General features: G+C 35.4%; 1 protein-coding gene across 1 annotated transcript; it reads right to left on the reverse strand.

Annotated features, from left to right (window-relative positions):
• Positions 1-795: 795 nt before the first annotated feature.
• On the reverse strand, positions 796-11,429 carry LOC125655810 (uncharacterized). Its single transcript, XM_048886322.2, has 3 exons — positions 11,297-11,429; positions 2,069-4,046; positions 796-1,524 (listed from the first exon to the last, which is right to left on the reverse strand). The coding sequence occupies exons 2-3, from the start codon at positions 4,035-4,037 to the stop codon at positions 1,289-1,291; spliced, it is 2,205 nt and encodes a 734-aa protein (XP_048742279.2). The 5' UTR covers positions 4,038-4,046; positions 11,297-11,429; the 3' UTR covers positions 796-1,288.
• Positions 11,430-13,594: the final 2,165 nt, after the last annotated feature.

A 13,594-nucleotide genomic window follows, 5' to 3' on the forward strand; every position in this document is an offset into this window, starting at 1 on the left:
CTCCTTTTTTAGCTGATCTGTTTTTATATTCTGATGAAGCAGAATTTATTCAGTACACGAGAAGATGAAAATCGCCTTCAACTCGACATTTAGATGCAACGACGACGTGTTATCTATCAACTATTATCATTTTCATTCATATGTCGATTCGGTATATCCATGTGAACTCGAAATAAAAACACCACAGGGTCCTCCACATATTCTGCTTCGTATTTAGATATTTTAAAGAAGATAGATATCAACAGCAAACCAACAACTCAACTTTATGACAAACGGGGTGATTTGAGCGTCTCCGTCGTCAACGTCCCGTATTTATGTAGCAATATTCCATTACCACCTGCATAAGGTGTTTATATCCCTCAACTGATTCGATATGCAATATCGTGTTCAGTTTTTAAACCTAGGCAGGTTACTGGCAAACAGATTCATGTTACAAGGGTTTCAACAGTTTTGTCTAAAGTAAGCACTCGTAAATTCTGTGATCGTTATAATGATTTAGTTTGCCAGTGCAACCTACCAATGGAACAATTGCTGTCCGACTTATTTCATACCGATTGCTAGGCCGTTCTTGGTACATTTTGACTACGGGTAACTCTGTTTATCTAATAAAATATAGGGCTCACTGTGGGTGTGGCCGTTCGACAGGGGGCGCTTACTCCTCTTAGTCACCTTATCCCATCTCTTGATATCATGGGTCCATGCTTGCCTAGATCGCAATTCTTTATTCCTTTTAGTTCTGAAATTGATTACTGTTCTTCATCTTCACATTTCATTGATAGTAGAATTAAAGAAAACTTTAAAATGACAAATACATTTATTCGCTATGGCCATTTCGGCACCAACCTGGCACAATTACAATTTACGAAAAGAGCTACTTGCTCTTTTTTCAAACATCCATTTAATTCCAATTTCAAGCTTGTTTCATGTCAATAGTAATAAAGAAGACGCTATTTAACACTACACATAAACATTACATGTATATGCCAAGTTTGATAATAATGATAATACTTTATTTCAAGGTGACCTAATTAGTGCACACAGTATTCTTTCCCAGGGCCTTCCACTTGATACATACAATTATATATGCACAAATAGTCATTTAAAGCAGAGTCTCAAAAACATGAACACAAGATTATGTAGCAATATTCAGTCTAAATCACTCAATATGATTGAATATCAGTAATACACAATCTCAAAATCCAATATGTTAGATTGCGATTAAATTTCATAAATGTATAAAATTTCTATACGAGAAAAACATGCTTATATCGTAATATGACAGCGGTTGTTAAAGATGCACTGAGACTCTCTCGCTTTCCTTATCTGTCTGTGTTGTGTTGATTTCTGAAGTAAAAGCTGGATTGATTTTGCCTTCTGAAAGGTTTTCTATAGTTCTATCCGCGGGTTTGCTCCTTATATATAAGATGCACAGGCTTATAAGGAAACCTATTATAACTAGGAATTCCAAGAGAACAACTACTGCCAGAATGCCAATTATGCTCAAACTATCTAAAGGGGCTGTATCTGAAAATAGAAAATGAAACATGTTCATACTGAAAGGTGAATAGTATGATGATATACCTTTTCTGTACACTGTGCTTTGTATTTAGTTTACACCCTTACGACGTCCTGCTACAATAATGACACTCAAAACACGTTTTGTCACGTGCAATATTCCAAGTTCAATTAAGGTAAGAATGTGTAGTCAAGGTTCTCACCCCAAGTCACTAGACTGATAAAATTTCAATTTTGATATATTGGAGTAGAATACATGATCATCTGATGAAATGGCACATCAATAAACATTTTCCCATGCTCATTATACGGATTTTATTTTTTTTAATAATAGAACCATTGCTTTTCTCACAGCAATCTTAAAATTAAGATCAAAAGTTTGAAATACCGTTGTTTCTTTGATTGCCATTACTTGCATATTTTTCAATGAGCATTGAAAATATATACACGCTTCGTAAAACTTGAATACTTAATTAGAACACATCGATTATCTAACTGCAAGTCTAATCAATGGTTTAGTTATACTAGAAAACTTAAAGTGTCATTGATTTACCTTTTTGTATCTCTGGATCAGTGCTGCCATTCTTATCGATTTCTGGGATATCTTTGAATTCAAAATTCCCACAAGTTGGAAAATGTGAAGGACTTTTAGGGAGACGTGGAAAAGATTCGTTAAGAAGCATAGCCATCCCATTAGAAGAGTGAAGTTCAATATGGCAGTGCATTAGCCACAATCCAGGGTTATTGGCCTTGATTCTCACCACAACATAACCTCCGCTAGGAACGATAATTGTATCCTTACGAGGTGGGTTCTGAAGCTCTAAGGTAGGTACATTTCCGTTCAGCCAAGATCGATTCATCCAGGTGGCATCATTACAGAAACTTTTCTGTTGAGGCGCACCACCTCTGCAATCAACGTCTGCATTTTGTGATATAATTTTACCACTAGTTTCATTATATGTTGGGTACCCCATTTTCAAAACATAAAAAGAATGTCCGTGCATATGTACTGGATGTGACCATCCTGAGCCGACACCCATGTTTAAGAATACCATCTGAATTGTGTCGCCATGACGCAGACTAATAGAATACGTACAATTACATAATGTCTGTTCTCCACACCCCGCCTGTTCACATTGAGATTTAATTTCTTGTGGTTGTGTTAGACCAGACACGGTGGGTAATTTTAACGACCTGCCATTGACAGATCCTGGAAAGGTATCGATGCCCGGAAAAGCAAAATTCAAAAAATATTCCCGAAATTTTCCTTCAATAGCAGGGGGAGCTGGGTCATCCGACGCTGCCGCCCGGAGGTGATCAAACCGAAGACATTTCGTGTGTTCATTTTCAGGAAAATAGGTAAAAGGACAATTTAACACGGTGCAATTTTTTTCTGCTGTGCAGTTCTTTTGAGCTGTCGTAGGATCTTCCTTGGGCGCTCCGTCATATCTTAAAATAGCTTCAGCGACTGTTGTTCGAGTAACCTCCAACGTTTTCCCTCGAATCCAATAATTTCCAACAGACTGATTTGCTACGATTGAAAAATCGTATCGCTCGCCAGGGTTAATAACAAAAGAGTCAACTATGGTGGGCTGCACAGGATATCCATCCGACTCTATGATTGTCATGAGGTGGTCATCAACAGAAATTCTGAACGGGTAAAGAGCTCCAACACCGATCACACGAAATCGATAAGTGGTACCCTGTGTCACCTGGAAAACTTCCAGTGGAGCCTCGTTGTGAATTCTCTCTTCAAAGTTTGTATAGTATCGTCCTCTACCGTTGATCAGTCCCGCATGTGCCTTAAAAAGACTGAAGAAATTACCATCAATGGATTTCGAAGATTTAAATTTGGTTCTATTTTCTATGATTTTGTTGATCATATACTGATATCCCAAGTCAGCGTCCCAGTCATGATTCCATTCTTGAATTTGCATGATGTGTTCTGGAAGAGGATTAGACTCATTTTTACGGATAACAAAAGCACCCAGCAAACCGTCGACACGCTGAGATCCTGCATGGGAGTGATACCAAAAAGTACCGGGAGGATAAGCCTTAAACTTATATGTGAATGTTTGTCCTGATTCAATGGGGCATTGGGACACAAAAGGAACTCCATCCATAAAAGGGGTATTTTCTTGGTGTAGACCGTGCCAGTGAACCGTGACGGAGTCTGATTGTAAATGATTCTTTACATGTATCACGACAGTTTGTCCTTCGTATACAATGATGTCAGGGCCTGGGAGTGTTCGATTCGCTACAACTATTAGTCTTCTTGATTCCCATCCGTCTGCTGTCACGATCTCGTTGACGGGTACCTGTTCAGCCTGAGATGTATTGGTCACTTTGTAGTCGTATAATTTACCCTGTTTGGGATATACTGCTCGGTTTCTTGGACCAGTCATTGTTAAGTAATGTTCAATAACCAATGACGTTTCACAGACTCGTGCTGTCTTCTCGCAGGTGTAGCTGAATCCTGACGTCACAGATAACATCAGAACTAGGATATGTGTGATGACCATGGCACTCAACTGTATGTAAAACATAATAGAAATTGGGATAATTCATTATTTCTTTAATCATTTATCACATAGAGTACGTTAATTATGGAAATCATTTTTCGCAGCATACCTTCAGCTATGTGATCTCAGTACAATATATCTTATTCATCAATACAACCTGTCATTGGGTAAAACGCTATTTGACTTGTTTCATACCAATTGAGTTCGTTCATTAGACTACAGTTTACTCAGTTTAACCATTCGAGATATAAGGCTCATGGCAGGTGTGATCGTTCGAGTGGGGATGTTTACTCCTCCTAGGTACCTGATCCCACCGCTGATATGTCCAGGGATCTGTGTTTACCCAACTATCTATTTGTATTGCTTATTGGAGTTATGAGATTGATCACTGTTCGTTATCTTCATCTTTCATCTGAGAGAATAACAAACTGTTTCACACGTAGTTTTTAGTTATCCAGAGACAATAATCAAGTGTCTATAAGGAGAGCATATCAAAATATTGAACATATAATTTTAAGTTGTTTAGGAATTGATTATCAAGTCAATTAATAAGTTGTAACATGTACCACATTGAAAAAAGTGATTATCAACCTATTTAACATGTGATCTCGTGATTCAGTAAAGTGAAAAGGGGACAACACTTTAACCTACCAAAATTATATAATAACTTCAAGGAGCAAGGTTTTTCGGGAAACCGGTAATGTATAACTTTAGGCATATATCTTGAATATGAATCTCCATCTTACTTACATCATGCTTAGATTGGGGTTAAAACTTGCCGTTCTAACATTAGATTGTGGTGGTTGGGTCATGGGACAATTGTTCTTTAACCTATTTTGCACAATTTTGTTGATATTTTTCCTGGCTCACTGGATCAAAATGGCACACAATTACTTAATTCTATGCTCACAAATATGCTTTATATTACATATGTTTTTACTTATTTACTTGTCATATACTTATCAGGTCTATTAAATGGTAATGGTAAGCACGCCAAACAATATATTCTCATTCTCATTACTTGAGTCCTCCTAATATATATATTCCCATATCCCAGGAGGCGTTTCTTTGTATGTTCTCTTCGGCCAACCGACTGGGCGTTTTTTGTGAACAACTCGCCGTAGAAAAGTCTCTTAAGTAGTCTGTTGTCGTTCATGCGGTGTACGTGGCCAGTCCATCGAAGTTGAGAAGAAAAAAGTGTGACATTATTGCTCTCACACTGAGTACACTTTCTTGCCATGTGGCACGGAGCATATTCCTGAAGCATATCATGTGGAAGGCAGTAGAATGTCCACGTTTTGTAGGCATAAAACTGGGATTGAAGAACTACTGCTCTATAAACTCTCAGCATTGTGAATACTTACATGTAATCCAAGCGCTCCAAAATTTTTTGTCCCAGTCTGCCAAAAGCTGCGCTGGCTCTGGCAATTTTGTAGGTCACCCCCCCCCAATATTTACGTGACAAAATAGAGTGCTACCAAGGTAGATGAACTTGTCTGCAACTGTTAGTCTCTGGCCATTCAACGTAATATCGGGTTTGATATAGAAGGCTGGAGGTGCTGGCTGGTGCAGAGCATTGGTATTCTTGATAGAAATGATGAGGCCAACGACAACGCAAGCATTTATGTACAGGTCCATGCATGAAGTTGAATATGTTCATATGTTAACGGCGAACGACGAAGAACGAACGCCGGATGGGAACCGATAGCAATAGGTCTTAAGAGAAACTCAAGTAACCTGATGACATTGGATGTCTTTGAAATGGTGACCATCTCAAAGGATCTCGCTTTTAGCAAACTACATACAAGTTAACTCTAAAATATTGTTTTTGGAGAGGACCATTCGGTACTCAGCACAGGTTTATGGGTTAAGTTGGAGTCTGGTGAAGCCAAGGGGAGATAAATATGCTCCAGACAAGGATTTTACACAGAGATGTTATTTCGCTTTTTACCCGTGATCTAGAAAATTAATTCATGGTCACTGCACATTATCCACCCATGGACACTATATGAGTGAATTTGAACCCAACTGGGCCAAGGATAGAGAATAAATGGCCCAGACAAAGATCTTAAACAGATAGGTTTGCCTTTGATGTAGGAACTTGGATCAAGGCCAATGCGCACCTCTACCCATATACAATCTATTGTAAAGCTTTAGCCGTTAGGCCGTTAAAATAACACAAATCCACAAAACGTCTAAATCTTAGATACGGATGTAAAGTCATCATTAGATAATAAGGTTCAAATAACAACCTATCATTTTTGAAAGCTAAAAACACCGACCGAGCCATGCAATTTAATATGTAGAGTGCGTTAATATGTTCGATATCAACGCACTCTGATTAAGTTTTTATTCAGAGTGCGTTGATTTGGTCTGAAATTTAATTTTTCAAAGAGCTTTGAAACAGAGGTGCATGCATGTAACATGATAGCCCCCTTTTTAAATATCCGTTTGTATACATTATGGAAAGATTATTGTCCCATTATTATGCTTTGTTTTACAGAGATACTGTTAATCTTTTGCATTGAATTTTACATATGTTGCTTTGTTATTTCATTGAACCAGAAGAGGTCTTAATCATTAATTATTACATACATGTATATTTCAATGCTACTGTATTTTTATTGAACTTATAACAAGAGCCTGATTTATTAAGGTAGAGGAAAATTGTATTGAAGAGTAACCTCTCATCTGAGAAAATAATGAAGAAAAAAACATGGACAGAACTGCTCTTCATTTAGGCCCATATCTCAGCTACAGGAGCGACATTGTAAATTTCTGAGAAAGTACCTTTTCATTTTCTTCATCAATATATACTGCATGAGGTTGAATTCGATGTAATTACAAGAAACGAACAGTTTTAGAATACAAAGATGCTGGTATTTACTGCATATCAACACACACTTTCACAGTAAGAAGTTATCATTGTAAGTGAGTTGACTTCGATATCTTGCATGACATATGCACTCAAGATAATTAAAACTAAAATGATAGGGACATTTTTCAAATGATAGTTAGTCCCACTTTAACAATCAAAACTGGTTCCAGCAAACAAGTGCATGTGGACAAATGGTTAAGTATTCAAAGCTTGGACACCTCAACATATTATTGTCATTGAACAGCTTTGTGAAATGTAAACCATCATGTCTGAAGAGATGACTATGTGTTAATCCATGTTCACTTTTAATAATTCCATGCAGATATTACAACTGCTAAGTGGTTGGAATGCGAACAAAGTAGCTATGTATACAATATAAATGTTTTGCATGTGCAAGATGAAGACTTTTCAACAAAATGTTACCTATTGATCTTCAAGAAGAAGGCCTTTTCTAACGTGTGGCAGAACGTTAGATTCATATGCACCGTGATATTCTCGAGGACTTAAAGGTTTTGAAGGTGTCTCTTCCGGCTAACTGATAGTTCCGTGCTCCACGTGCTCTTTCAGGTTTGGCGAAACCATGGTCTTTGATAGTAGGAAGCATTGAATAAAACACACTTCATTCATTCGCACATTTTAAGCTTAAGTAAGTTCCTGACTGGATCTGTAAGACGACAAGTGCAGGTATTTAAGAAAGGGTCCAATCCAGAACCAAAATCGAGGTTCATTCCTGCACTTTTTTCGTGGAGACGACCATATTCCAGTCTAGCACATACGCAAATGTCCAAGTCAAGATATATATGTAACCAAGGCGCTTTAAGGGACGAATCGCATATCCTGGATAAAGTTTTCATCAAAGGTATGTGTAGAGTCTACTTAATAGAAGTTAAATTTCTTAAAATACATTAAAACATGACCAGAAACATCGTTGTCCGCTAAACATCGTCAACTTAGATCAATGCATTTAGAGTTCTACGTGTACATGAGTAAGAATTCCAACAACCAATCAACTTAATGATGCTTCCCCGGCCCAGCAGTGTTTTAAATTCATAAATTCGTCATCCAATAAGTCGGTAAAATGAAGAGTTTTAAGGGACTACCTTTGTTTGGAACTACTGTCAGCCATTTTGCTTTATCCAATCCTCCACACGATCATGGCGGTGATTATGGCCTTGATATAAGGATTTTAATGACAGTCATTAAATAACGTTTACATTTGTCTTTCTATCAACATTGCTATTCTAAAATATTCCATTTAATTCGTGTTTGTTTCTCAGAATCGACCTTGTCTATCAATACGTTACAATCAGTTGATCAGGATGAATCTTGCTAAAACAGGTATGTTATTTTATCGCTGATATAAACCTTTTGATCTCTTTTTGAAGATCTTTAATAAAATGTAGCTTGGGCATTCTTCACATATAATTCCACATCTATTTATTAGTTCACATGAATGGCGTACATCAATGCAGCTTGGGTGATGTATTATTGTTTCTACACCGGTCTAGGATGGACAGTTTAGGTTTCTCTTCTCCTGGGGTGCGAGAGTATAAGATAATTTGAAATCTTATGACATCCATATACATGTCTAAACTGAACATGACGCTTCATATATTTTGGTATGCGGAAGTTTACACTTTAATTCGGTTTGTGTGTCCGTGGGCCGATTTATCTACGAATTTTATGAACAAACTTCTTGTGCGTACTGAACTCTCAACTCAGAGGAAGATCACTGGCTTTCTGAAATACATGTGTCGTACACCGGACCTTTGAAAAGTTGATAGACGGGGTAACTTATCTGTATGGTATTGTTTATTTCCCAGAACCAAACAGTTCAGAATAAATAAACATAAATATAAACAAAAGTTATACATATAGTAAATACATTGCAAGTTAGGTAAAGGGACACAATTTATTCAATGTATAGATAGTTGATGTATGTGAGATAGTATTATAGTTATAAAATATAATATGTTGTAATTGAGGATAACCTCAGCATTATATACACATTTCTGTTCGTATACTTGAACATTTATTTAAATATTTTCCTAATTTACATAATTCTTTGAACAACTCAATTATTTTGTAAGTAGAGGATTTTTTTGTAATAGTATATCTTAATATGCATCCATCTGAAATTATCATAAAATGGACAGAACAATAAAAAGTGAAATTCGTCTTCTATTTTTGCATTTGGACCAATTTTCCAAATTCGTTTATTTCTTGAATCATGATAATATCTGCCTTGTTCAACCTCTACTTTATGTGATGCCATACAATATTTACCAATATATTATACATATGTATTTGAAATTGCTTTTGTTAAATACAACTATGACTTAAATTCATTATTTATAAGTTTAATGAATTTTCAAAAAATCTATTAATTTCTTGAACAAACATGTCATTAAGCCTTTGTATTACTTGTAATGAAAAGTGCTTCATATCAATTGTTAGGCCGTTCTTGGCACACAAATTCTGACTACAGATTACTCCGTTTACCTGATTAATTTATAAGGCTCACGATGGGTGTGATCGGTCGAAAAAATATTCGCTCACAATACTTCCGGTGCGGACAATAAATATGCTAGTATTTGTCGTACGAGCTCCCAAAGATGCTGCTGCCAAGGGTTGTTAGCCTGCCGTGCTGATACAAAAAGAAATGGAGGAAAGGGGCACAAGGCGACAATCGTCACCCCAATAATCTTGCAGAGAGAATTAGGGGTATAATGAATTTATAAAGTTTGTGATGGTGGTTTGTGTTCATTGGAACAGGGACTGCAACAACAATCTCTGGTTAGTGAAATTGCGTAGTTTAATGTCAATTGTTCATTTTTGGATGCTTTTGAAGGGATACAGAACTACAGAAATATCACCACATGATTCAGAATCTGCCACATTGAAATATATCACTCACACTGATTAAAGACTTTACATAATGCAATACATGCTTTGGAAGTTTGGACCCCCCCCCCTCCTAAAATCGAAACCCTGACGTTGCGAAGTTCACAATTTTGGTGTATTCTCTTTCAGCTTTTCCGAATCATGCGTTTAGTTAGTATTGATACACATAGTAGAATGTAAGAAGAAATCATTCAAATGATAAAAACATTTCATCACTATGACCATTTTGGCTTCACTCTGGCAGAAACATCCCTGCCTGAGATTAGGATCTTGAAAATTACAACTTTGGAAAAGGGCTACCTGCTCTTTCTTGAAATATCCATGTAATTTTAATTTCAACCTTGTTTATTATCAATGTCAATGAAGATGTTATATAAATGTGTTACACATAAACATTACATGTATATACCAAGTTTAATAATAATCATGCAAGGTGAAGATAACGAACAGTGATCAATCTCATAACTCCCACAAGCAATAGCTGGGCAAACACGGACCCCTGGACACACCAGAGGTGGGATCAGGTGCCTAGGAGGAATAAACATCCCCTGTAATAATTCTTTACTTCAAGAAGTTGACTCCATAATTTTTTTAAAATATCAACTTCAGAGTATTTGTACGTAGAATCAGAGTGGTGTTTAACAATGCATTTTTTTGAATGACTGATCGTCATATACATGTACGAATATTTCCTATTTCCACTTTTGTGAAATAACAACTGTCTATGATATCAAAAAGTATAGTATGTAATTTATCATGAGGAATAGTCGTGTGAAGTGTTGAAAGTCATACGTTATGCTTTTAATAATTGATAAACTGTAGAATCTCCTGCTAACAATATTGATAATGCATTACTATGAAAATAATTATATACACACTGTCTGATGTATTTCATTCCAATTGTCGAGTTTTACTGAAGGATTGTCAAAGGACGTTGTCTTTCTGTGTCATATGTTTTGACCCAGTGACACGACCTGTTGACGGATCCAAAGTCACACACCAAAAATGGTAGCGTACCTTGAATACTCTATGCTAACGAAATTTAATCACGACAAGAGCGGTGGTTCTGGAGAAATTCTTGACGGAAGCATAGAGTTGTGTCCCAGTCCTAGCAACTCTAAATTGCTCTGTAGCTGCTTCTACAAACCTATATTTTATTCGACCTGGACATGCTGATACTATTTCAAATACATAATATCACATCAAAAATAGATGCACTTAAAACAATGTTCTCTCTGACTCCGCTCCAGATCCATAATTGGATGTTCATAGTTGATGTTTAAAATTACAAGCCGAGCGCGTGAAATGACGGTCCTGTCTTAAAGTCTTTGGCAAAGAAAACCCACAAAAAGTAACATAGTGTGGGCGTGTTGATTTAGTTGAACGAATAGTAAGAAATTCCCATGAGCTCTAATTGCTTACAAAGTTTAGAATACCGAATTTGTCGTAATTAGTTTTCTATATAAAGTATACTCACATTCCAGGCTCATAAATTGCCACTTTTCTCAGTTAAACATGAAATTCTACATGGAATAATTCAGAATATAGTGTTCAGTGGTTGATTATTTTCGACCGGTAGAGGCACATGTCATAAATAGGTATATTTAAATGTTGTCCTATTTTATATGTCTTGGCCAGGTATTCATTTTCTGTAATTAATAAGGGGGAGTGTGGTTATGCTGTAAACGCCCATACATTTTAAAGGAGAAGAAATGATAGGTCGCCATTCAACCTTTAAGTGCAGCCTTCCTTGACTATGCTTTCCCTATGACGAGGACACTTATCAGATAATTTCCCCACAAAAATGATATTTTTGCTTTTACTTTTTATTGAAACATATTTTCCCGAAATGCATAGTGCAATCTTCTTTACAAAGTATCAACCATCGACAGGTATGTTTCTAAAATGTGGTTGTAACGAAATGAGTATTTATTTCAGGTGTGAATGGTACTAATATACCGAAAAAATCTAAATCTTAATTAACTTTCATTGAAAGTATCAATCGTTCCACTGTCAGCTAGAGAATATTGTTTCCCTCAAACTTCATCTGCATATCCATGTTTTATCATTGACATATCAGAAAGACTGTAAGCGAATCATGTTCTCATACTGATGCTAGAAATTTAATATTACAATTTTTGAAAACACCTTTATCTTTGTTTGATACCAATTTTTCAGCTGATTTTTTTCCAGATTTTAAGTACGGTCACCTCTGTTTACTTGATGGAGATACAGGACCTATAATAAATGTAACTGGTCAACAGTGGCTGGTTTTTTCCTCCAAGGCACACTATCCCATCATTTGCATTTACAGAGGTCTTCCCTACTCAGCCTTCTGTGTTCTCTATCTTTTATTTTGTTATCTTCACTTTTTTTTTCTTGAATGCATTTTATTTCTGAAACACATATTGTTTACGTGTGCATATAATTCATCTTTTGATGAAGTGTCAAATTATATTAATTTCTATGATGGGAAAATGATAGAAATGTTAAAATTGTGTTTCTGCAAGAGATGAAACAATTGCATCATATGGGTCAGAATTGGGCATCTATAAGACTAGTGAGGCCAAAACTATAGCAGCTTTAATATAAAATAATCATCTATTTCGATCTTTTATTCAGAAGATGCAAAATATATTTTAAATAGCTGAAAAACTTTTAAAATATTAGAACGATGTGCTTAAAGAAAGCTGAACTATAGAAAATGCTCCAAAACGTTCGTATTTGTCCGACTAACAAGGGAATGTGTAAATAGGTGACATGTTATCTAATCGTTCGTATCTTTTTCAGAAAAATTGAAAAATATGTTTCAAATAGCTACACAATGATAGGTTTAAAGCCTTCCTATCACAATGCTCTGCTTCTAAAGACCAAACGTATTCATTGCAAATCAACGTGAATTACCAACTGATATCTATTGTGCAAGTATTAATGGTTTTAAAAAAAAATGTCTTCCTGGTTTCGAAGAACGAATAAGATGAATTTTAGAAACTAAGTAAATTTCATCACAATAGATTATCCACATTTCAAACACGTTACTAAGGATGTGTATTTAATACTTTAATGACCTATATAGTCCTTTCTTCAAGTTCGGTCCATGAATTATAATTTCTTTTTATTTGGGTGTGTATGTCTATTTGTGTGTATCCCTTTAATGCATACAATATACAATGCATTTAAGGTAGTTCCATCCTCATGTGACTTATCAATATTAATGGTTAAAAGTGGAAAAACTTTATTAATTTCCACTCAATATAGTTTAATTTAATTAATAATGAAAGGAAATATATATGTTGCCACCTTTTTAAAGATGTCAGACATACAAAAACAGAAGTATACATCAACATCAGAAAATCACACATTTTCGTTTAACAGAATATTAAAAATAGATAAAAACTTGTTTAAATGACAAAATTTAAATATGAACAGTTTCTAATTCATAAATATGTATAGATTAATAGTGGATATTAGGAAAACCAATATATAATAGACATTCAGTAGAGGAAATTCCACCATAAGAGTTATTGCCCTTGACAACATTTTTTAAAATCATAAATAATTGATTATCGATGGAAAATAAACTTTTTCAGTATTAATAGTCTACCAGATTTTTTAGTATATATAGTGAACAAAATTTCTCAGATAGATATATTTCTATCATGCACAAAGTTTAAATTATTAAGATTTTTGCAAAAACCTATGACATCACATCAGGATCGATCAACCTTAATATTTAATGCACACGGTATTATGAATGCAATATACACTGCTATCA

Source organism: Ostrea edulis, chromosome 7 (assembly GCF_947568905.1).
Source record: "Ostrea edulis chromosome 7, xbOstEdul1.1, whole genome shotgun sequence".
Taxonomy (NCBI): Eukaryota; Metazoa; Mollusca; class Bivalvia; order Ostreida; family Ostreidae; genus Ostrea; species Ostrea edulis.

Excerpts from the sequence above, each read along its gene's own strand:
- LOC125655810 (XM_048886322.2), bottom strand. The coding sequence starts at position 4,037 with ATGGTCATCACACATATCCTAGTTCTGATGTTATCTGTGACGTCAGGA. Across the intron at positions 1,525-2,068 it reads TGATCCAGAGATACAAAAAG|ATACAGCCCCTTTAGATAGT; the intron begins GTAAATCAATGA and ends TTCTATTTTCAG.